The 25,964-nt window shown below is 43.9% G+C and overlaps 1 protein-coding gene across 1 annotated transcript in view; it reads right to left on the reverse strand.

Moving 5' to 3' along the window:
- Positions 1–779: 779 nt before the first annotated feature.
- LOC111973027 (syntaxin-binding protein 5-like) overlaps positions 780–25,964 on the reverse strand; it is a 171,037-nt gene continuing 145,852 nt past the window's right edge. Inside the window, exons 11-26 of the mRNA XM_070446444.1 lie at positions 19,748–19,820; positions 19,319–19,466; positions 18,047–18,114; positions 17,391–17,431; positions 17,040–17,263; positions 16,062–16,252; positions 15,781–15,906; positions 15,174–15,331; positions 12,952–13,011; positions 9,695–9,745; positions 7,448–7,687; positions 5,543–5,915; positions 5,143–5,308; positions 4,958–5,069; positions 4,538–4,758; positions 780–4,062 (exon numbers count right to left, since the gene is read on the reverse strand). Coding sequence (XP_070302545.1) covers positions 4,021–4,062; positions 4,538–4,758; positions 4,958–5,069; positions 5,143–5,308; positions 5,543–5,915; positions 7,448–7,687; positions 9,695–9,745; positions 12,952–13,011; positions 15,174–15,331; positions 15,781–15,906; positions 16,062–16,252; positions 17,040–17,263; positions 17,391–17,431; positions 18,047–18,114; positions 19,319–19,466; positions 19,748–19,820 — 2,294 coding nt within the window. The 3' untranslated portion in view covers positions 780–4,020. The remainder of the gene's footprint in view (positions 4,063–4,537; positions 4,759–4,957; positions 5,070–5,142; positions 5,309–5,542; positions 5,916–7,447; positions 7,688–9,694; positions 9,746–12,951; positions 13,012–15,173; positions 15,332–15,780; positions 15,907–16,061; positions 16,253–17,039; positions 17,264–17,390; positions 17,432–18,046; positions 18,115–19,318; positions 19,467–19,747; positions 19,821–25,964) is intronic.

Below are 25,964 nucleotides of genomic sequence, written 5' to 3' on the forward strand. Positions count from 1 at the left end.
TGAATAGTCCCCAGTATCCCCACTATGAATAGTCCCCAGTATCCCCACTATGAATAGTCCCCAGTATCCCCACTGTGAATAGTCCCCAGTATCCCCACTGTGAATAGTCCCCAGTATCCTCACTATGAATAGTCCCCAGTATCCCCACTATGAATGGTCCCCAGTATCCCCACTGTGAATAGTCCCCAGTATCCCCACTGTGAATAGTCCCCAGTATCCCCACTGTGAATAGTCCCCAGTATCCCCACTATGAATGGTCCCCAGTATCCCCACTATGAATAGTCCCCAGTATCCCCACTATGAATGGTCCCCAGTATCCCCACTATGAATAGTCCCCAGTATCCCCACTGTGAATAGTCCCCAGTACCATACCAATGCTCTTGTGTCTTAGTGGCCCTATCTGGATTCCACTCAAATGAATGGAACTGATATGTGAGTGTTTGCTGCCATCTAGTGAACATGTTTGATTCATCACTAACTGTGCCTGGAGTCTGGATTCTGGGACTTGACCTTGATGAGATCATCCTGATGCTCAGCTTTAACCCTCAAACTACATGTTACTGTCTGAGGCACTCACTTTTAGATATCCCAGATGTTATATCAATGCTGTTTGACTATAGCTTCAGCCTCAAGTCAGTACTGTAACCAGTTATTCTGTGTTAATACTGACTTATTGATAAATAATGAAAGGAGCAGCACCTCCCTGAATAAGAGGACACAATGCATTCACCGTAGTCTTCATGAAGAAACATGGAGAATAAACCAACACCAAAGGTATGCATGTTTTCCACTTTTATTTTCCATTGCACAGTAATTTCTATCTACAGAATTATTTCTAAATTGTTTGTGGCAGCAGATAAAGTCATAAACATCCATGTGAAATTTGCATAAAACTGTACAAGAAAATTGGCTACAATGAGAAAATACTGCAACCCACTGATAACTGTTAAATCCAGGACAGAAATGGCATTATGGCGGACAGACTCCCTCTTGTGAGTATGAATAATACCAGGTAAGAAGAATACTGCGTACTGAGTGTGTGGGCAAGAAACAACTCACTCAAAGACAAGAGAAAACTCATCGAAAATCTGAAAAATAAAAGAGATCTAGAATGAACGGGAAGGACCTTAATCATTTTTTTTGTAAGTAATTTTTTCTCCTTGGAAGATTGAAGCAGGGCTACCTATCAACAACCACACAACAGTGCATACTAGAACACAGAAAAAGAGACCAAACCTGCAAGTTAGCATCTCCAAAATGAGCCACTTGGAACTGTTACTGGAGTAGAAGGAGAATGCAATTAGAAGACAAGCCAAGGAGAGTTGAAGCATGATGTGAGCAGACTGAGACACTGAACATACGAGTCCGGTCTATGATGGAGCCACATTACACAGAGGTTGCATCATCCTGCTGATGCAGACATCCTCTCGTTACTGTGGTTAGTGTGTCATTACTGTGCTTACTTTGTTGTTACTGTGGTTACTGTGTTATTTCTTTTCTTCCCATATTTTCTTGCTGATTTTCCACAATTGATTTGACACAGATTGATTGGTCACCAAAATCAAGCATTTTGAGACAAGAAAAAAAGTCATTATCGATCATACAGCACAACATTTTTTCATAGACCACAAAGTTGAACATTTAAGATACTGTGCTGGTCATAGCAACAGTGGAATGCTCCTATGGTCCTTTTAGGAGAAGGTGCAGGCTACTTAGAAGTTAGCCAAATACCACTTTAGAACTTTTATGATGGGCACAATGTTGTGAATACAATGGCTGTTCCATACTAAAAACTTGCTACCCTCACTAATAATAATCATTTGGTGGGTGCTTATATTTGTCCTATTTCACACATGTACAAGTGTGTATTAATACGCATGTGTGAATTGGAAATGTTTTTTTTTTGTTGCATATCCCACTCTCCTTGAGAAGGGAACCTAGCCCAGTGACCGGGTCAGAATGCACAGTTCCCAAGGCCCCATATAGACCTATGCCTATTGTATTTTAATTAGTGAAACTTCTGGAATGCCAAGTTGAGTAATGGAACAAGGAAACGAAAGCTAAAGTAACTCTTTGGCGTCATTAAAAATATGGCAGCTGTCCTTGAGTCGCTTGCTTGAGCAACACCCAACACTTTTCCAATTGGTCTTAGATTGTCAAACTATTTACCTATTTACAACAGAACGGCAGAGAAGCCTGGCAGAACATTGAAGGACATACAAATGAGTGCTTTCACCACTGAAATGGGGATAGAAACAGATCTCTAAACAACAGACGGTTTCGACACACCACACATATAGCAGCGTCTCTTACATTTAAATAAATAAAATGTCAATAAACAGACCACTCAAACTGACAAAATATTTTACGGACAATTCTCAAGGAAAACTAGAAAAGTTTCAGTCTTCAAAAACGTATGACTTTGCGTGAACGTACATACTGTATATATAGTCCTGCATATTTGAACACAAACAAATAGGTTTATTCCCATGTGTTAATAGTAATCACCAAGTTCACGTGCACTTCAGGATCACATGTCCATAGAGTATATTTACTCCAGAATATCAATCCAATAGGTCTGGATAGACCAGCAGTGTATAGGCCTACTGTAACACTGGCATCTTTCATACAGGGTCACTAACAAGACCAAACTGTAGCAGATGTTAATGGCATGATGAGGTCAGGGAGGAAGGTAGCATTTACATGTCAAATAAAACACTTCAGGGAGAGACAGAGACAGTGACAGTCTTGCCTCAGGAGTTCTGATCTTGCTTCAAGATTTCTGATGTGTGTGACACCTGATATGAAACATTATGGATGGTGACGTGTACTGATCTGATGTATTTTATATCCATGACCTGTTTTTGAATCCAGCCCTTTTTATAAGGATAGCTTTATGGGAGTTTAACAAAGCCACAAAACATACTGGCAACATGACCATATCATCAAATCACAATGTTCACGACAGCTAAGAAAAAGAAAAACAGATTTACAATAACAGAATAAAACAAACAATAAACAAGAAGAGATAAATTAAAGGTAGAGTCAGCGAAATTACATTGCACGAGCAGCACCACAGCTATGGCAATGAGCAAGATACAAGACTTCGCTCTCACATAATCACACACAGTATCTGCTCCTGTGCTCGGGTTCGTTTTGCGCTCTTACAGTATGGTAGCCACGGGACAGAAACAGCTGAGAAGTTTAGCCTCGTGCTCCAAAGCTCTTAGTTGCTGCAGAAATTGACCCACTATGCTGTTTACTTTGTGCATCTATGTCATACAGCTGACTCTACCTTTAAAACATGTATAATACAGTTGGGAACGATATGAAAACAGTGAATCTATATGATGAGGAGAGTCGGAGCATGGAGAGGGGATCCAGTGTACATTGGAATTACCAGTTTTTTTATCCTGCAACTATGATATCACCTCCTGTGACTTTGAGTAGAGCTTCCTTTGCCCCTCACACCACCAGTCTGTCTCCACCTGTAAAGTTGTCCTCTTGTTGTTTTGCACTTGACAGTAGGAAGTGAATACAGCGTTGATCATTTATATAGATTTATGTATATATAATTATGTATATATATAATTTTTTTCCGCTTTTTACATTTAGATTTTTTGTTGTTGTTGTTTCTTCATTGTTTATTTTTTCTCTCAGTTGTGTCTGATTTTGTCTGTTAGTATATGCCCCGGATTGGTTGTAGCAGAGACAACGGCACAGAACATTTTGCCGAATGAGGATGAGGGAACCCCCGAGCTCCAGTCAATCGGCAGGTCACAGATGGGAAAAACAAACAATAACAAAAAAGAGAACACCTCTTTTCTCTCCAGTCCGTTCCTCAGTTTGTACCTTATGACTGAGGTAAATACAGTATACAACATTGTGCTAGGAAAGAGCATCCCACGTGTCCAGCGGAGGAAGGAGAGATGGAAGGAGGGATGGATGGAGAGATAGAGGAGGGGGGCATGTAGAGTCCAGATGAAGCTATATCCCTTTGGCTCTGCTCCCCCTCTCAGATCAGAACTGGTACCACTTCTTGTCTTTGCACTTCAGCATCATCTTTAGAGAGGGGAAAATGGAACACTAGTTTTACAGAAAACTCCCCATTGTCTTGCTCTAAGGGCTATTTCCAACACTAACACATTTGTGATATTAAACAGGAATTAAATGAGGAATTGGCATGCTGAGCTCAAAAGTTTGTTGTAACAAAAAGTATTTGGGTGCAGGGTTCAAAAGCCATACACTGGAAGAAAGGAAAATCCTGCACTCGCTGAAATATTCTTTACGTTTTTATTGTCAGCGTTTCGAGGAAAGCCTTCACCAGCGTTTGAATGCTGAAGAAAGCTGTTTGCTCTGACCACGTCCGTTTGTTCTGACCTCTGCTGCTAAAAACAACAACATTAAAACGTAAGAATATTTCAGTGAGTGTGGGTTCCTTCTTTTTTCCAGTGTAGCCTCATAATATAACACCTTCCTACAGGATGAAGTGATCTCAGATTAGTTTGATGTTTTGTATCATAATGTAACGTCTTACGTCATGGGCGTGTTTGCCAAAGGAGTCGGCGCTGGCCAACATGGCAGCCGTCCTCTCGTCCAGCTCGCCCAGTTTCTGCCCTCTCTCATCCAGTGCTATCCGGGCACGCGCCAGGTCGGCCACCACGCCCGAGGCTGCCCCCTTCATGCCCTCCAGGCCCTGAGGACCTGGGATGTGCTGGGCAAGGCCACGGGACGCCTTACCCGCCTGCGTCTCACCAACTAGAGGAGAGGGGGAGGGGGAGAGCCAGAAAGACAAAGAGATAGGAAAAAGAGTGGGAGAGAATGAGATTGAGAGGGAAAGAGAAAGGGAGAGCATACTAATGTAGCAAACTTAACACTGAATATATAAATAAAATAGTTTCTCTGTGCATGTGTACACTATAGTATGTGTGTGTTATGTTCCATGTGTGTCACTTACATAGTTCCTCTCTGTCCAGGGAAGTTGCTCCTCCCCCAAAAAGGCCCTTGAAGAATCCTCGGTTGGGAGCCTCTGGGGTTTCCACTGGTGTGAACAGTTCTCCCAGCATCTCCTGAAACACACATACACACATTAACGCAGTTGTATTACATGTGTGTGAGTGTGTCTATTTATGTGGTCCTGACCTGCAGGTTCTCACAGGTCTCCTGGCTGTATGTGATCCTCTGTATCTCAGTGGGGGAGGTGAGGTACATGGCCTGGCCCAGGTTGGTAAAGCAGAAGGTCCGGGCTATCCGCATGTCTGTCAGTGGCAGGTAGTTTACATCCAGCAACGGTCTCAGCCCCGGCAGACTGCAGACAGACAGAGAGAGAGACCACATACAACACAATGTTACTCAAACACAACATCATTCTACTGAGTGTGTTTTTCATGTAGAAACTTTGAGTAGCATTCATTAAGCTCTTTATAGTAATACAGGGATTATCAGTTAGCTTTAGCATTTGCATCTATTTTACCAGTGTGTGTGTGTGTGCGTGTGCGTGTGCGTGTGTGTGTGTGTTTGTTTGTATGGCTCACTGACTCACCTGAGGGTCATGATGTGTCCGTTAGCACAGAAGCAGGCCACACAGTTCCCTATGTTCATCTGGACCACGTCAGCCCTCAGGACGAACGATGTCTCTGTGATGCTGTGTTTGAAGATGCAGTTCTGTGAGGGCAGTGCTATGACCTTAGCCTGTTTCTCAGAGCACACCACCGCATACTGGCTCTCCTGCAGCTCCTGGGAGGTGGAGGGCGACACAGAGACCGGGCGGCGTTTACGGGCCTTGTCTCGCTCCTCACTGTCGGCGCCCGCAGCGTTTGGCTCATACCAGGTCTCAAAGGCAGGGGGGAGGAAGGTTCCTGTGTTGTCTAGGAAGGCCATCCTCAGGATACTGCCCTTCAGTCGCGCCAGGGTACCTGGACAGATAAGTGGGATGGAGTGTGTTGAAAATATATCTACAGTGCATACAGAAAGTATTCAGACCCTTACAACCTTATTCTTTGGGAAAAGTCTCTGATTGGAGTCCACCTGTGGTAAATTCAATTGATTGGACACGATTTGGAAAGGCATTCACTTTCCTATATAAGGTCCCACAGTTGACAGTGCATGTCAGAGCAAAAACCAAGCCATGAGATGGAAAGAATTTTCCATAGAGCTCTGAGACATGATTGTGTCGAGGCACAGAACTGAGGAAGGGTACACAAATAATGTCTACAGCATTGAAGGCCCCCAAGAACACAGTGGTTCTCCATCATTCTTAAATGGAAGAAGTTTGGAACCACCAAGACTCTTCCTAGAGCTGGCCGCCCGGCAATCGGGGGAGAAGGGCCTTGGTCAGGGAGGTGACCAAGAACCCGATGGTCACTCTGACAGAGCTCCAGAGTTCCTCTGTGGAGATGGGAGAACCTTCAAGAAGGACAACCATCTCTGCAGCACTCTACCAATCAGGCCTTTATGGTAGAGTGGCCAGACGGAAGCCACTCCTAAGTAAAAGGCAAAATGCACCTAAAGGACTCTCAGACCATGAGAAACAAGGTTATCTGGTTTGATTAAACCACGATTTAACTCTTCGGCCTGAATGCCAAGCATCACGTCTGGAGGAAACTTGGCACAATCCCTACGGTGAAGCATGGTGGTAGCAGCATCATGCTGTGGGGGTGTTTTTCAGCCACAGGGACTGGGAGGCTAGTCAGAATCGAAGGAAAGATGAATGGAGCAAAGTACAGAGAGATCATTGATAGAAAACCTGCTCCAGAGCGAAGGTGCACCTTCCAACACCACAACAACCCTAAGCACACAGCCAAAACAACACAGGAGTGGCTTCGGGACAAGTCTCTGAATGTCCTTGAGTGGTACAGCCAGAGCCCGGACTTGAACCCGATCGAACATCTCTGGAGAGACCTGAAAATAGCTGTGCAGCGACGCCTCCTATCCAACCTGACAGAGCTTGAGAGGATCTGCAGCGAAGAATGGGAGAAACTCCACAAATACAGGTGTGTCAAGCTTGTAGCGTCATACCAAAGAAGACTCAAGGTTGTAATCGCTGCCAAAGGTGCTTCAACAAAGCACTGAGTAAAGGGATACTTATGTAAATGTGATACTTCAGTTGTTGTTTTGCAAACATTTCAAAAAATCTGTTTTTGCTTTATCATTATGTGGTATTGTGTGTAGATTGATGAAGAAAAAAAATATGTAATCCATTTCAGAATAAGGCTGTAACATAACAATGTAAAAAAAAGTCAAGGGGTCTGAACATTTTCCGAATGCAATGAATGTATAAAACATTTATCGGTATGTACAGATGTCGATTATGTGTAGAGCAGGATGTAATTTTTGTACGGAAACATGCAAACATATAGCAAAGAGATGTTAGCGTTCCTTACGTGTTCATTAACATACTCACACAAGCACACACACCCATCCATTCACTCATAACCCAGACACCCACCGCTAGGTAAGACGATAACGGGCTGCAGTAGCCTTTGTTCCCCAGCAGGGGGCAGGTTGAGGGCCACAGCCAGCACTGTTCCCAGGGAGGTTCCCACGTACAGGCATGGTGTGATGGCGCTGTCCCCCTTCCGGGCGAATGTCTCACAGAAGTGGAAGGAGGTGATGGCCTCGCGCGCCTCCTTGTCTATGGACGTGACGGAGGAGGAGCGTGACCGGCTGAAGGAGTTGTCCCGGTGGTCTAATGGGTTGGCGCCCCGTGGAGGACATACAGACAGGAGAACAGTAGAGGAGAGGACAGAGAGGTAAAGCACCCGCACACACGGAGAGAAAACACACTATACACAAACATACACTACATGAATACTGAACAACAGCTGTATGATTGGTGGGAGCAGTTGGATTCTGACAAACAACATTGCGGTTGACATTTTATTGTATCACTAAGCTAAAATAGCAATTACACAGGAGCAGAAAACAGTGAGCAGACGTTCCTTTTAAAGAGGTCTAAAACACCTTGTGAAATGTTGAGTAAAATAGATTAGACCAGCTGTAAAATAACTTGATCTGTTGAAGAAAACTCTTCTCCTTACGTGGCAAACTAAGTGTTTGAGGTCCAGGTGCAAGGGTAAGGACACATAGAAATAGAAAAGGACTTGTTTTTATCTGTGGAGCAGATGGAACTCATAAAATGAATGGTTGGTCGTTGGCAGAAGAAGATTTGCACGTAGGAAACAGACCCATGGGAAGATTTCACTAAAACTTTACAACCTTGTACTTGTTTTATTCATTAGTAAAAAAACAACACATCATCAAAATGTCAAACCAGGTGTCAATATAACAAGCTAATACAGTTTTATAAGCTCCCTGTGAGTTGCTGGAAAGATGAATAAACAAACGTTTATGAACTGTATATATCACAAACAACACTGTTGTTATACACTGAGTGCACAAAACATTAGGAAAATTCCTAATATCAAGTTGCACCCCGTTTTTCCCTCAGAACAGCCTCAATTCGTTGGGGCATGGACTCTACTAGGTGCTGAAAGCGTTCAACAGGGATGCTGGCCCATGTTGACTCCAGTGCTTCCCACAGTTGTGTCAACTAGGCTGGATGTCCTTTGGGTGGGTGGACCATTCTTGATACACAGGGGAAACTGTTGAGTGTGAAAAACTCAGCACCTGGCACCTACTACCATACCCCGTTCAAAGGCACTTAAACATTTTGTCTTGCCCATTTGCCATCTGAATGGCACACATACACAATTCGTGTCTCAATTGTCTCAAGATTTAAAAATCCATATTTAACCTGTCTCTTCCCCTTCATCTACACTGATTGAAGTGGATTTAACAGGTGACATCAATAAGGGATCATAGCTTTCATCTGGATTCACCTGCTCAGTCTATTTCATGGAAAGAGCAGGTGTTCATAATGTTTTGTACACTCAGCATATGTCACAACACAGTTAGTGTGTTATATGTCGACACCTCCAAAAATATTTTACGAGACTATCATATCGCTGCATTTGACAGATTTTGCATATTCAATAAGGATCTGACCCCAATAAATCCTCTCTTCCTCATCTTAGGGGTTCTGCCATTTGGGGGTCCTAGGAAGGAAATTGTGATTTTCGTTTTTGGGTAAACTGTGCAGTTCAAAAAAATAAAAGAACAATGTTTCTTTCTGTATTTATATCTGTCGGTCTCCTACAAGAATATTTTAAAAACTTTTGGAAAGGACCAAACACAAAAGAAACAGGTAGGAAATAGAAAATAGGAAGAGAATGCTGCAGAAAACACATATACACAGAAAGCTCTATTGTGCAACAGAGTCCTGGTTAGTTTAGCGTAGCAGTTAGCAAAATACCCAACAGAAATGTTCTGTATGTCTGTCCTCTCCACCTCTTGTCTCCAGGTTTGTCTCAAGAAGTAGTAGACACTGCCAAATGGTGATCATCAGTTAGTCTGACAGCATTTTTTAGGAAATATATAGGATGTATCTATGCTTTTGGTAGTCATGAGCCCATCAACAGGGCTCTTTGCCACCTCTAGGGCATTATACATATACTAAAATCTTATAGAAAACTACATAAGCTTCTATTAATGGACAGTAACTATGGAACTCACATTATTCCCTTGAGATGCTCATATCGGGAGACCATTTGGACTTAAGGATACAGTGAAGTCCAGTTTTGGGAGAAAAAAAATATTAAAAAACGCTAAATGTTAACACGAAGTTAAGGCTTACCCAAGTCTGGCTTTAGCTCAGTAGGCAAGCTTAATTTCCGTGACATCTTTGCTGGAAAAAAGAGAACACCCCTCTTTACAAACACACACCTAAGCTAACACGACAGGCCATGCAAAGCTAGCTAGGAGTTAGGAGTTAGGAGCTAGCAGCTAGGACTGGGATGTGGTTGTGCTTATAGCATTACTACACACATAAGCTTTGGTATAACTGTTGGCGTTTGCTTCATTGTGCTTCAGGGGAGGCAAAATGCTTTAGAATTAAACAGGAAGGAAGTATTAGGGCATCACAGGAAGACAACCCTGTTGAATCACAGAGGCATGCTGGGACAGACAAAATAACAACAAGGAAGTAAGCTGTTGTACATAGCACACACAGTGTCCTGGAAGAGAGGAATAGTAAGAAGATACACATTCATTCAGAACCCCCATGCCACAGGAGCATGCACCAAAGACAGGAAGGAAACAGGAAGTGAGTAGGATGGAAGAAAACAGTGGAAATACAGTACAGTACAAGCAGGAAAGATGCATCTCTGGTAGGGCCTACAAGGCACTTTTAGCTAGGTAGTCAGAACTTAACTTTTGGAGCCTTGTGAGGTTTTGGTTTTGACATTTGACTAGCCTTACAGTCCATTTCTATTATTTATTAACTAATGTTAGAGATGCTTTGCACATAAATCAAAGATTTCTTAAAATTATTTGTCTTTTAAGAAAATAACACACTTCTTAAACTGCCCATTTATCCTAAATCTATGAGGTAGAGAATGACAGTGTTCTGAATATAAATCTTGCCGCAAAGTCAACGGTGTCAGACAGAAGACAGAGTTAGGAAAGTACAGAGTGACTACAAATAGACTGCTGTGATGTCATAACTACAGACAGCCAATCAGGAGCCGGAGTGAAGGAGGGACAATCTTTGAAGGACAATTGCCACAGGCACATTTCACAATGTGACATACGTGCTACAAACATGTAGCATGCAATGGAGGTCTAGGGTATACCATTATAAGTGTGTGTCTGTGTGTGTATAAGATTTTATTCAAGGTTTGTTCTAGGCCAAACAGTGATTCAGTGCCACTGAGGTGAGACAGAGACAGGTTGCTACAACAAAAAAGTGGCTGACAACTTATCTTATACAGTGTACTATCCCTGCCCAAACTACTCCATGGTTGATGTCTTTGGCCACTCTTACCTCCTCTACCCCCACCTCCATTGTAGAATTGCTGATGGTTTGACGCCAACACTTTTGGGAGGAAGTAGATAGACGTGCAGTTAGAAACATCCTGGTACTTTACCATACCGCCTACCAATCACAGTTCCCCGAAATGTGTCCATTCGTGAAAGGAGTTTTTCTACTTGCTATCATTGTAAGACGAGAACCAATTGGTAGCAGTTTGCCTCAATCTTAATTTTCAACTACCTGGGCGCATGCAGAATATTTGTAGACATAGTGTACATTTTTGTTCAGACTAATTATTTTCCTAGCGGCCAAAACTTTAAAGCCTTGTTGACTCCCGACGATTCTAGAATCTCAATTAGGAGTAGACATATGCTCAAGTCAAGACTGGAGACCAGATATGCCATCCTCATAAATAGCAGATGAACTGAGGCAGTGTCTAGCTAGTGACACCAGACACTGGGGTTTGGCGTAGTTGGCTGAACACCTGGAACATAGATAGCAGTGTGACTTCAGTCTCTGGGCTACTTATTTTTTCTGTGTGACCTTTTAAAATGCAGCTCAGCTCTGTGTTTTAGCCCCAGTGTCTGTGTGTTAATGTCAAGCTCCCAGTAATGAGATGGAACTGGGTTGTTCTCTAATTAGCATGCCTCATCACCTCAAATGCTAATTTAGCAAACTGAGAATAGTCATCCAGGACAGGGCCATTGAGGAAGCACCTTAACTTGACAGTAACTGTGGAAGGGACCATAACGTTTTGATTGTGCAAATCTGAAAAAGGCAAATGCTTGGGTTAAGTTGTGGGAATAGTGTTAGTGTTTGTTGTTGATCTATTTGTGACCATGTTCTCTAATAGTGTAGTAATACATACAGATGATTGAATATGCATCTCCTAGCTACATGATCAGATCTCAATTGAAACTCACATGGAAGTTTGTAGTTTTGTTTCATTCCTAGATCTGAAAATGAAAGGAAACTGGAAAGGAAACCACTACATCCCGTCGTATAAAAGTCAAAATGAGGTCTGGAAGACTCAGACAAAATCAATAGACAGAAAACAAATTATGTGGGCATATCGTAGTATCATTTAAAAAAAAGTCCAAGATTTGGGAAGGTCCATATGAACTAACCCTCCTTATAAACGAATGTCCTATTTGGTGGGAATCATTACATTTATGTCTTGGACTGACTATAGAGTACTTATTCACTGATTCGGGGAGTTTAATGGTCCTAAACTGTCTAGTTAATGCCAAATCATGGTGTCATCGCCGCAGTTTACTGCTAATGTCTCAGGTTTCGATAAAACATATTAAAACTGCCAAAATCAATCTAATCTCTTCTTTATTCTTCTTTATGTTTTATTAAAAGTATATTTTATTCCTTGAAAGCAGGAGAGACCTGTAAAAAATGGTTTAATTTAAACTCTAAACACTCCAGTTGGAAACTTGACCCTTCAATATAGTTTGTGTGAAATCAAAGAGAGAGAGAACCGTAACACTTCTGGTTTTCAAGAAAAAGGTTCCCACATCCAAAGGTGTGTGTGACATCTCAGAGAGGACCATATTCACCAAAAGCAACCAAATCGCTCTCATGCATTCGAATAAAATTGCAGGCAAAGATGTACTACCTGTTTCTAGCATGGATTCATAATATTCAGGTTAGCTCAATATACGGTCTTCAAGTGAATCATGCTTGTTTATGAGTCCCTTAACCCATAACAACCCACCTGTTACTAAACAAGTTGTTCTGGGTTCAGTGGGTGTTGTAACTGCTGTGGATACAGATGTAGGATCTTAATTTGAGCCAGTTCGCTACAGCAGGATAATAATCCTGCAGCAACAGGAAATGTGAAATATTATGTGGATTATAATACATTTTTGTAGGGGTTGATACATTTTTTTGTGAGGGAAAATCAAGTCTAAAATGTCAAAGTGGAAATTACAAACTTCAGAAGTCTTTTTAAATGTCCAATACACTACATACACTGCATTGCAGGAAAGTTCACCTGCAAATGGGTGATCAAATTAAGATCCTACATCTGTACCAGTGTAATGCTAACTCTAACATGCTGAAAGACAGTTTACCTGAAGTGGGGGATTTGCAGCGGTCCTCCGAGGCAGAACCCTCGTTGATGTCACAGAGACCTGCAGCAGAAGAGACAGACATTGCACGACATTAGATATCATTATCATTAGCTACAGATTCATTCTTCTCTGTCCTTTTCTCCTTTCTGTTTGATAAGGATGCTATGATATCTCCCAAACAGATGAAGCAGACCAGAGCAGAAACAGACTAAACAGACTGCTACCCAAGCCATTGCCACAACCTCCCCATACATAGAGACAGAAGGCCTGGACCCAGACAGACAGACAGAGACAGAGGCAGCCAGATAGCCCCAGACAGACACAAACACAGCCCCACTGCCCAGACAGACTCCAGTACTATGGGTAGGACAGACATACAGACCCTGAACCGGACAGACTCCAGTTCTCTGGGTAGGACGGACAGACAGGTAGACTGACAGACACCACCAGATGGACAGACAGACAGCCCCAGACAGACACAAACACAGCCCCACTGCCCAGACAGACTCCAGTACTATGGGTAGGACAGACATACAGACCCAACCCACACACGACTCCAACATCATCACTAAGTTTGCCGATGACACAACAGTGGTAGGCCTGATCACCGACAACGATGAGACAGCCTATAGGGAGGAGGTCAGATACATGGCAGTGTGGTGCCAGGACAACAACCTCTACCATAATGCCAGCAAGTCAAAGGAGCTGATCGTGGACTACAGGAAACGGAGGGCCGAACACGCTTTGATTCACATCGACGGAGCTGTAGTGGAGCGGGTCGAGAGATTCAAGTTCCTCGGTGTCCACATCACCAAGGTTTTATCATGGTCCACACACACCAAGACAGTTGTGAAGAGGATACAACAACACCTCTTCCCCCTGAGGTGGCTGAAAAGATTTGGCATGGGTCCTCAGATCCTCAAAAAGTTCTACAGCTGCACCATTGAGAGCATCTTGACTGGCTGCAACACCACTTGGTATGGCAACTGCTCAGCATCCGACCTCAAGACGCTGCAGAGCGTAGTGCGTACGGCCCGGTACATCACTGGGACCAAGCTCCCAGCCATCCAGGACTTCTATACCAGGCGGTATCAGAGGCAGGCCCTGCACATCAACTCGGTACTGGTACCCTGTGTATATAGCCAAGTGATCGTTACTCACTGTGTATTTATTATACATTTTATTACATGTTTTACTTTAATGTTATTTCTCTATTTATATATCTTTGTATTGTTGGGAAGGGCCTGTAAATAAGCATTTCACTGTTAATCTACACCTGTTGTTTATGACGCATGTGACAAATTACATTTGAATTGATTTGATAAGTCATTACTCCTCAGACTCCCCCCACTCTGACAGGTGCCAGTCCACCACTAACCACACACACACACACACACACCTAATTTTCCTCACCAAGCTGTTGCTAAGCCACGCAGGTTACAGTCATTACACAAGAGCGGTTATTGGCATTGATTTGGTTATACTGGAGACTGTAGTAACGTCATCAAGCAGCAGGTGGCAGTATGTCCTAATGCAGTGATGCTGCGGTCTGTCAATAACACCACAGTGCTGCAGTGACACTGTATGTGTAGGAGGTATGGCTGTTTATGTGTCAGTGTGTGTGCCAGCCAGCCACCACAGAGAGAAGACAACGCACTGAATAGTCAAAATAACAATTTAGTAACCATTCAAAATCCTTTCAAGGAATTGCAAAGATACAGAGACGGAGGAGAGAAGACAGAGAACCTCGTACAACCTTGTCACTGTCATTGCTTTTTTTGACTGCCTACATGTGCAGGTGATACAGACTGAACAGTCTACACGCACATCTACCAAATATACCCCTCATCCTTGTAACATCGTACAAGACTACGTAAGCCTATATCTACACACCTGTAAGTATTACAATTATTAAGATGACATAAGTCATAAGTCATGCTACAAAAGACCATCTACTGTAAGGCCATATATAGTACAAACCACAGGACGTTGGTGGCACCTTAATTGGGGAGGACGGGCTCGTGGTAATGGCTGGAGCGGAATTAGTGGAATGGTAGCAAATACATCAAACACATTATGGTTTCCATGTGTTTGATGACATTCCATTTGCTCCATTCCGGCCATTATTATGAGCCGCCCTTCCCTCAGCAGCCTCCTGTGATACAACCCTGCAGAAGGCTATCTGTGTGGTGGTAAATCAGTGAAGTGGTAAAGGTCTTTACCATTACCTCCGGCGGGCTGGCGTGTCTTGCGTGGAGAGCGAGCCTGTCTCTGGTAGGGATCGTTAGACCCATACAGCTCCACTGTCCCCAGGTTCAACAGCACTGTCTTCTGGAGGTAGTCCACCACTGCCAGCCCATTACTGTTCCCAAACACAATCCTGTTGGAGAGAGGAAGGGGAGGGAGAGGGAGGAATGGAGGGATAGAGAGAAGTAGAGAAAGAGAGGGAGATATAAAAAGAGATATGAGATTGGGGTTTGGGGTTTAGATTAAATATAGCTAGTTCTTCCAGAAAGCAAAGCAGCAGAAGTCTCAGAGAGAATTTCCCTGCGGACATAAACCGTGTAGACACAGCTTGACTCCATTCCAGCTCAGCTGTACGAGGGAAATCATATCAAATCCATGGCTCACAACCACATTTTGACTCTTCGAATTGAGGACCTGTTTCTCAAGTTGAAAAAAACATTACCGCTCCCTAAAATGATCTTACTTTCACAGTATCCTTGGTTGGTTTGCACAGAGCTCCAGATTGAAGTGTCATATTGGGTTGTTTCATTAGGGTTCACAGTAAATCTCATGTAGATATACTGTCTACCACCTTATACTTACAGGCCGTAGGAGGAGTTGAGGGCCAAGCTGGTGATCTGTTGGGGGGGCTCTCCACTTACCCACACCAGCTGCACCACCAACTCTACCTGATACCCTGAAGACTGCTTCAGAGGGGTACTACGCACCCTACAGACAGAGAAGGAGAGAGAAAAAGAATGCAATTGTATTGAATAGCCTAGAGCGATTGTGGGTCGGTTGTGCATCCCTAAGGCAGAGTTTGTTGCAGAGTGTACGTGTGTGTAACTACTGTATGGGAGCCGGTGGTGGTGCAGGGTGCATACTTGAGGCAGGGTACGTTGTCTCGGACCCCGTCAGAGGAGTTGCTGCTGGTGGAGGGGTGAGTCGGGGGTCCGGTGGTCTGGGGGCTGGGTGAGGCTGTTCCGGGGGTGGGCAGGTCACGGTCCCCCCCTCCTCCCCCCTCTGGAGGGGACTCCATGTCATTCACCTCGTACTGCAGACGTACCTCCAACAGCTAGGGAACACACACATTCCAGAGACTCAATAATGAGTTCAGCAGCCAGAAATAATGTTTGTGTGTGTGTGTGTGTGTGTGTCTATGTGTGTGTGTGTGCATGATGGGAGTCTAAATAGCATTATTGGCATTTATGCATGTGATACTGATTGGTCCCCTCTCTCTCTCTCTCTCTCTCTCTCAAACTCTGCTTTCAATCTCTCCACAGGTCACACACTTGATCTTGGTCAGACACAGATCATTATTATCATCACTACTCATAGCTGCCACAAAATAATGATACAGGTTGTGTACCACTATGTATGTTGGCATGGCAACCATATTGTGTTCTTACTGGCTGGAGACTCATCTAATGAGGCATTGGGAGGTAAACACTGTCTCTAGGAACAGCCTTCAGGATCCAAGAAACACCACTGAACCAATAATGACTCTGCTCATTATGGGAGAATCTAGTTGTCTACAGGATGCTATATTTACCACTACACTGTGCGTCTGTCGTCATGGCATCCATATTGCCAGGCTATAAGCATCAAGAGTAAATGGGAGTGTTTCTCAGTTTACACTATCCAACGATCCAACATGGTCAGTACAGAGACATGTTAAACACACACACAAAGACAGCTTGTCTGTCGAAACGTTGGTTATTACGTTATTAAATTATTGCATCTGAGCTCCTAGAGTGTGTGGTTCTCCTTTTTTTTTCAAGTGTTCTACTCCGCTAGCCAGCATCTCGCCTAAATAGGTGTGCGTTTCTTTTGCCTCCAAACACACACACACGCCGACCCACCTGTACGACCTCGGTGGTGATCTCCTGCTTGCTGAAGCGGTATATGATGAGGTTGGCAGACACCCCGGCCACACACAGCATCCTGCTCTCAGGACACCAGGCCATGATCTGGATGGCAAACGGGTCCTCATCCACAATCTCTGTGTTCTGCTTGTCCTCCTTATTATTCCTGCTCTTCTCAAACACCTTGGCCGTCTTCAGCTTGTACAGTACCTGGAGCATTACTGGGAAAAGATAGGAGACGGCTCAGTTACACACAAACACATTGGGAGACAATATAGAATAGGGAAACTATAAGGCCATCTAGGCCCGAGATATTACACATAAGGAAGTCCATGTAAAGGCACTTACTTGCAGAAGCATCCCAAAACTTCACAGTCCCATCAGCATGCCTGTGAAATCATAAAGAGAAAGAGAGAACCGGCGAGGGAAGGAGAGAGGGTAGAGAATCAGAGAGGGAATAATTACCACTTCAGCTTTTTGCATACACACCCACATCTCTAATGATTCAGCTTGGCTCTACCTGTCATGATTGTCTAGATTCAGCTCTACAGACGAATACATCCACATGAGAGGAGACACACCATAACCCTGTGTCTAGTGGTGCAATGCATTCTGGGATTGACCTGTATAATCTGCACTTTGTGTAACTGGAGGAACAATCTCTCTTCAGCTGAGGAAAGAGAGAGCGTGAGAGAGAGAGAGATAGATAGACAGAGAGCGCGAGAGAGAGCGCTAGAGAGAGAGACAGAGATAGACGTGGGGGGAATACTAACACAGGGATGTCTGGAGGTGACAAGAGAGGGAGGGGGAGAGAGGGAGGGAGAGAGAGAGGCGTGTAAAGAGACCCCTTCTGCCAAGCGATTCTTCAATGTCACATTGCTAAGTTCAAGTATTCTAAAAGGCTTCTTCTCCCTGTCTCTGAGTTTTTTCCTCTCATGACTGCTAGGCAGGATAGAAGAAGGATAGAGGAAGGCAATATGATTAAATAGAGTTGGGTCTCCTACCCAGTGATGATGATCTCAGGGTAGCTCTGTGTGCCGAGGCCCCAGTTACCACCACTGATTGGCCATTCCTGGACAACACAATACACCAAACAGAACAACACAAACAAGACAACAACAAGAAATGGTAATCGTTGAGATTGATACATGCGTAAGGTATAAGGAAATCAGTGATAAGATGTTGTCAGATCCAATCTAGCCTACACATTGAACCAAATATTATAAACATACTGTAATGAGACCATTGGAATGAGACAGGAGGGAAGCAAGAGGACAGAGACACATGCCTTCTCTTAGCCAGTGGGCTGATGGGACATCATTTGTCTTAGAGATAGAGGGAACCTTTACCACGGTGTGTGTGTTGTCCTGCACGTGGTTTGTGTGTTGTCAATGCACGTGTGTGTGTGTGTGTGTGTGTGTGTGTGTGTGTGTGTGTGTGTGTGTGTGTGTGTGTGTGTGTGTGTGTGTGTGTGTGTGTGTGTGTGTGTGTGTGTGTGTGTGTGTGTGTGTGTGTGTGTGTGTGTGTGTGTGTGTGTGTGTGTGTGGGTGTGTGTGTGTGCGTGTGTGTGTGTGTGTCTGAGAGAGCGCAAATGTGTTTTTTAGGTTGTGTTAAACGCAGTAGAACATACAAAGGTCAGTGGTATGACTCAACATTGATCTTTCAGTAAGAACGCTTCCCACAGCTACCCCTTACTTGACACACAGTAGAAAGAAGCAGGCAGGGAGATAAAGGGATGGAGAGATGAGAGGGAGGAGAGGGTCAGTACATGGTGACATTTCCAACAGCGCGGGAGAATATAACAAGAACACAATGAATTAAAAAGAAGCAGAACAGAAAGAGACAGGATAGAGGGTAGAATAAAGCTAGAATTAGAGAACATGTAGGATAAATGAAAGGATAAAGTGTTAGATTTTAAAAGAAAAAACAAACAGGAGATAAGATGCAGAACAGGGTGGAGATTGGACTACCGAATGTTATTTACTGTATATCCTTCAACATAAACATTGACGGGATATGATGGTATAGCACCCTCAAACTCAACTCTGGACTTCCAAGCCAGTTCCACAGATTGTTTTTCATTGTTTCCCTCTAATCGGGCACTGATTTAGACCTGGGACACCAGGCGCGTGGAATTTATTATCAGGTAGAACAGAAAACCAGAAGGCTCCGGAACTCGTAGGGCAAGAGTTGAATACTCCTGCAATAGCACAGTACTGCCATTATGAGGAGCCCAGTAGCTGAGAGGGTGTATTGTAGAAAAGTGTGGTCCTTACCTTTTTGCTGTAGCCCTGTCGTTTCTGTCTGGAGCCAACAGAGTAAAGTGCGGGTATGAGGTCCACAGGGCAGTCAGCAAAGTACTCACAGCAGGTAACCGGAGACTCATGGATGGTCAGTGGATAGGGGTTCTCGAATATGGGGTAACTGGGAAAGGGGACATACAGTTACAGCTCACAGTTTTAGTCCCTACAATGGCAGGCCACGAGACATTGAAACTGTAAGAGATGCATGCAATAGAATGGAAATGAATGAAAGTACAGAATCTAAGCTAAATCTACAGTGATAACAAGTATGCTACCTGTCAGTTAGTAATAACTGTTGTATTTTAAATGAGTAGGAACATTCAGGAAGTCCGAATAATACAGTAGCTACATATTTTATGTTAATACGGCATGTTCAGTACTTTAACATACACTCAGACGTACCCATTTTGTGCAAGGTCGATTACTACTAAATCCTTTTCTAGAAGGACCACTACAGCATAAGGTTCCTGAAAATCTGCATGGGAAAAAACAAAACAAAAAGAAAGATAGATGTCATTCATCAACACAATATGTAGGGTATATTCTATCAAATTATTCTCTGAAATATACAGTTCCCAAAGGACATAAGTGTCTTCAAGATGTTGATAAAATATATGAGCTTGAGGCTTAGGGATATATAGGGATATATAGTAACATATTAAAAGCGTTTCTCAATATTAAACTGAAGATGAGTTAACATCCCACTGGGCACAGACGTCAGTTCAACGTCTAGTTTTGATTTACATTTGGTCGAATTATCAACTAACATGAATTGAATGTGAAATGTCATTGGATTTAGGTAAACAATTGGGTGAAAAAAGAAAGAAATGCCCTTATGCTGATGACTTTTTGCCAATCTACGTTGATTCAACGTCATCACATTGATTTTGGGGGTTGAAATGACGTGGAAACAACGTTGAGTCAATCCCTTTTTTTTGCCCAGTGGGATGTTTGATTATGGAACATTATTTTGCCCAATAAAGCTTTGGATGAAAATGAACTGAGCTGAACTGAAGGAATATGGAGTAATACCACAGACCTGAAATACCTACACATAATATTGCAGCACAATAGCAGTATGCTGTTAGAGGTGGTAGGAGAAAACGCAGTGTTCTTTTGTTAGCGTCTGGCTGAGATGCAATGGGAGAGTAAATAGGCATTATTGTCTGAGCCAGAGAGAGGATAGTGTGTGCGCGTATGCGTGTTTGTGGGTATGTGTGTACATGTGTGTGTGCATGCGTGCGTGTGGTGTGTGTGTGTGTGTTTGTAGAGAGAACAGTGTGTGACTAGAAGCCTGGAACATGTTTTCAGTGTCCTCCCTTCAGAGTCAGTGTAGTTACAGCTTGTAAGTCCCAGAAGAAACACATTGTACACCAGGGTAGCCACGACCTTGACAATCAATGTCTCTGCTCTGCCTCTCTCCAACTCCCTCTTGCCTTCTCTCACTATCTCCTTTTGTCTGTTAGAATGTCTCAGAAATGCTCTAAGTGTTTCTCATTCTTTGTTGTCTGTGGATGTGTCTGTCAGTCCGGCTGTCCGGCTGTCTGTGCTGCCTGCCTGCCTATGTCTGTCAGTGTGTCCGTCTGTCAGTGTGTCCGTCTGTATATTTGATCTGCCTCTGATCTTTTCTCAAAAAGCCTCAATTCCATAATAAAATAGGAAATGTCCTGTTCAACATCCTCCCCTCCTCCCCATCAGTAACAGCAGATTGAACCAGTGGTGCAGTAATCAGCCCAGTGTTGTGTAATCCCAGGTCTCCTAGGTCGCCATTACAAGATGGAATCAAAGCATCCCAACATAAGGTTGGTCGCCATGGTCACCATTACGCAACCATCAACCGATCGTCTGCTAATCGGTTTCCTCGTGTCCCCACACCAACATCAAACAAGACACACACACTTCAAGCTACACACACACATACACACACACTTTTTGGATGAGCTACAGCCATATGACTTTAGTCCCCATTTTCTGTGGTTAAGGTGCAGTCTCTTCATGACAGCCATTTACACATGCCTATCAACATTACACTGGCTAAGGATAAATATCATTGTAAGAGCACCGGCTAATGTAATAGCACCGGTCAATGTAATGGCACCGGCTAATGTAATAGCACCGGTAAACGTAATAGCAGCGGCTAATGTAATAGCACCGGTCAATGTAATGGCACCAGTTAATGTAATAGCGCCGGTCAATGTAATAGCACCGGTCAATGTAATAGCACCGGTCAATGTAATAGCACCGGTCAATTTAATAGCACCGGTCAATGTAATAGCACCTGTTACTGTAATAGTACCAGCCATTGTAATAGCACCGATCAATGTAATATCACCGGTAAATGTAATACCACCGGTTATTGTAATAGCAGCCGGTTCAATGTAATAGCACCGGTTAATGCAATAGCACCGGTTAATGTAATAGCACCGATCAATGTAATAACACGTCATTGTAATAGACCGGTCATGTATAGCACCGCGTCAAGTAATAGCACCGCTCAATGTAAATAGCACCGGTCAATTGTAATAGCACGGTCAATGTAATAGCACCGTCAATGTAATAGCACGCATCAATGTAATAGCACCGGTAATTGTAATAGCATCTGTATTAGCACCTGTATTGTAATAGCACCTGTCATTATAATAGCACCGGTCATTGTAATAGCACCGGTTAATGTAATAGCACGGTCAATGTAATAGCACCGGTCAATGTAATAGCACGGTCAATGTAATAGCACCTGTTACTGTAATAGTACCAGCCATTGTAATAGCACCGATCAATGTAATATCACCGGTAAATGTAATACCACCGGTTATTGTAATAGCACCGGTCAATGGAATAGCACCGGTTAATGCAATAGCACCGGTTAATGAATAGCACCGATCAATAATAAACACGGTCATTGTAATAGCACCGGTCATTGTAATAGCACCGCGTCAATGTAATAGCCACCGTTCAATGTAATAGCACCGGTCATTGTAATAGCACCGGTCAATGTAATAGCACCGATCAATGTAATAGCACCGGTCAATGTAATAGCACCGATCAATGTAATAGCACCGGTTAATGTAATAGTACCAGCCATTATAATAGCACCTGTCATTATAATAGCACCGGTCATTGTAATAGCACCGGTTAGTGTAATAGCACCGGTCAATGTAATAGCACCGGTCAATGTAATAGTACTGGTTAATGTTATAAATGTTATAAAACTTTTACATTGTTTTATGTAATAAAGCCGGGTTAATGTAATAACTTGCCGGTTAATATAATACAAATTATGAACGCTTAATGTAATAACTTTTACCCACAGGTTATCACATTACATTTGAGTTATTTAGCAAACACTCTTATCCAGAGCGACTTACAGGAGCAATTGCTCAAGGGCACATTGACAGAATTTTCTCCTAGTCAGCTCGGCCCAACGCTCTTAGGATGATGTTATTATTTAATGTTTTTAAGAACCCCCTAATGTCAATGTCCGCTCCCCCTGGAAAATCAATTAGCATAAAAAATTCCCCATCAAAATCTGAGATATCACTGAACTACAGCGGTGTTTGTCAGACAATCAAATATCCCGAAAATCTGTCATCTCACAAAAACATCAGTTTGGCCCACTGTTTGTTAAATATGGGTAAAAATATATATAAATAATTTCCTGAGCTTTCTTATATCTCTCAGATATAGGACAGACACTTTAAAACAAACTTCCTTTTGATTGATTTCCTGAATATCTGTTTTTCCATGTATGAATCTGTTATTCAATGCGTTTCTGTGTCACACCCTGATCTGTTTTACCTGTCTTTGTGCTTGTCTCCACCCCCCTCCAGGTGTCACCCATCTTTCCTGTTATCCCCTATGTATTTATACCTGTGTTCTGTTTGTCTGTTGCCAGTTCGTTTTGTTCATAGAACCTACTAGCGTTTTCCCCCTTGCTCTTGTCTTGTCTTAGTTCCTGTTTTCTAGTTTTTCCCGGCTTTGACCCCTCTGCCTGACCCTGAGACTGTCTGCCATCCTGTACCTTTTCCCCACTACTCTGGATTACCGACCTCTGCCTGACCTGACCCTGATACTGGCTGTCATCCTGCACCTTTGCCCATGTTGTTGTAACAAACATTGTTACTTCGACACAGTCTGCATCTGGGTCTTACCTTGAAATGTGATAGTACGAACTGGCCCTGACTGACCCAGCAGACTTGGGCCAGCTCCGCTATGTCATCTCCTCCCAAGGAGACACCATTGGTAGGCAAGAGGAGTTGCTTCGCGGTCTGATGGAGGGGTTCCAGGCCGTGGTCGAACGTCACGACCAAACATTGGACACATTGCGGGAGCAATTCCATGGGTTGTCTACTAGGCAGCCTACCACGACGGTAACCTCGAAGCCCCTCAGAACCCGGCTGGTAGCAGCGCCATCACCCCAGTTTCACGGGAACTCAGCTTACCTCCCCCGGAGCGCTTCAATGGAGAGTCGGGCACCTGTCGGGCGCTTCTCGCTCGGTGTTTCCTCGCCCGGAAGGGCCCTCGCCTGGGCTACAAAGTTTGGGAACAACAGTCGGCCGTATGCTTTAGTCTGGAGGGATTCGTGGCAGAGATGAAAAAAGTTGCACGGAAGGCTGCACGGAAGTTACTCCAGCTTCGGCAGGACACCCTCAGTGTGGCAGACTACGCGGTGGATTTCTGCATGCTAGCAGCGGAGGGTGCCTGGAACCCAGAACCGTTCCTGCACGGATTATCAGAGAAAGTAAAGGACGAGCTTGAAGCCCGGGAACTACCGATGGATGTCGACTCACTCATCGCTTTAACTATCCGGATCGATGGTCGGCTACGGAAACGTAGGAGTGAGAAGAGGTCTGATTGCGGTCCCAATCGCTCACTCGAGGATCCCACCTTGCATCTGATGAACTCCGGAAGTCCCCGGCATCTACGTCTCCGAGAGGATCTGAGCCTACCCGAGTTCCTCCAAGAGCCTCCGAAGACTGCCGATTCACCTCTTCCCGAGCCAATGTAGCTCGGCAGGGTTAGGCTGTCTGCAGCCGAACGTGCATGCAGACTTGACACCCAGAGTTGTCTGTATTGCGGTACTGCCGGTCATTTTGTGTCTATCTGTCCCTTCCAGAGACCTAGCTCATATGTTGGAGTTAGATCATTTTTCTTCTCCCCTTGCTCGCCCCCGTCTCCATGCCATCCTACTGTGGGGCGACCAATCCAAGTCTCTCCAGCTACTCATCAACTCGGGGGCCGATGTGAGTCTTATGGACGTTACCCTGGTGTCCAAGCTAGGCATCCCCACTCAACCCCTCTCCATCCACTCTCCAACCCCTCTCCATCCACTCTCCAACCTCTCTCCATCCACTCTCCAACCCCTCTCCATTCCACTCTCCAACCCCTCTCCATTCCACTATCCAAACCCCTCTTCATTCCACTCTCCAACCCCTCTCCATCCACTCTCCAACCCCTCTCCATCCACTCTCCAACCCCTCTCCATTCGCATGGATGTTAGAGCGCTGGATACTTACCACTCTGCGCATTGGTCCTCCTCTTCTCATTCCAACGACGAGCGTTACACCACCCCCCACTTAGATTTTTTACATAATTGACACAGTTTTCATCATCTATTGTCTGAATATGTACAACCTTGATCAAGCAGCATCCTAAAATAGTGCGGCCTACTGTACCATTTGAACCAGCAACCGACTGGAGCGTCAATCTTCTTGATCAACCGAAAACAACAAGTATCCAAACAAAACAACAAGCATCCAACGGGGCGGCAGGGTAGCCTAGTGGTTAGAGCGTTGGACTAGTAACTGAAAGGTTGCAAGTTCAAATCCCCAAGCTGCCAAGGTGCAAATCTGTCATTCTGCCCCTGAACAGGCAGTTAACCCACTGTTCCTAGGCCGTTATTGAAAATAAGAATTTGTTCTTAACTGACTTGCCTAGTTAAATAAAGGTAAAAATAAAAAAAATTAAAAAAAAATGATATCAACTATAGCATCAAATGAATAAATTATAGTTTGTTAGAGGCAACGTGGTAGCAATTTCCACTATGGTAGAGGACACTGCTTCTCCCCCTTGAAGGACACCTTGGCTGATGACTGAGTTCTCTACCACCCATCAATCTGGGGCTAACTGAGATGAGGGCATTTGAAAAAGAAGGCTGAGACCTCCAACAGACCTTAACCTGGTTCATTTCCCATGCAGACCTACATTAAAGGCTACCAGGGCCTATAGAGCAGGTAAGATGTGAGCTGTAAAGAGGGGAGGGTACTCCACTGTGTGTTCTCCTCTCCGACCCAGACATTTCAGCACAAGATGTAAAACGCCATTCAATTGAATTAAGTCTATTCCCACCTTCAATCAATTGGTTCCCATTGAAACACACACATCTTAGCAAAACAAGACACCAAAATCAACACCTCTGTCATTACATAATGATATAGAGGACAGAACATCTAAATCATCATCAATGAAAGCCCTCTCCCAAGGCACATCATCTCACAAAGGGCAGGGCATTCATTTAATAACATAATCAGGTCAGACAGCTATTGTGAACAAGGGAGAAGATACAAATCTAACATTCATTGTACTCCACAAAGAATCACGAGCATAAAGCTCCCCTGGGATA

Source organism: Salvelinus sp. IW2-2015, linkage group LG14, assembly GCF_002910315.2.
Source record: "Salvelinus sp. IW2-2015 linkage group LG14, ASM291031v2, whole genome shotgun sequence".
NCBI lineage: Eukaryota > Metazoa > Chordata > Actinopteri > Salmoniformes > Salmonidae > Salvelinus > Salvelinus sp. IW2-2015.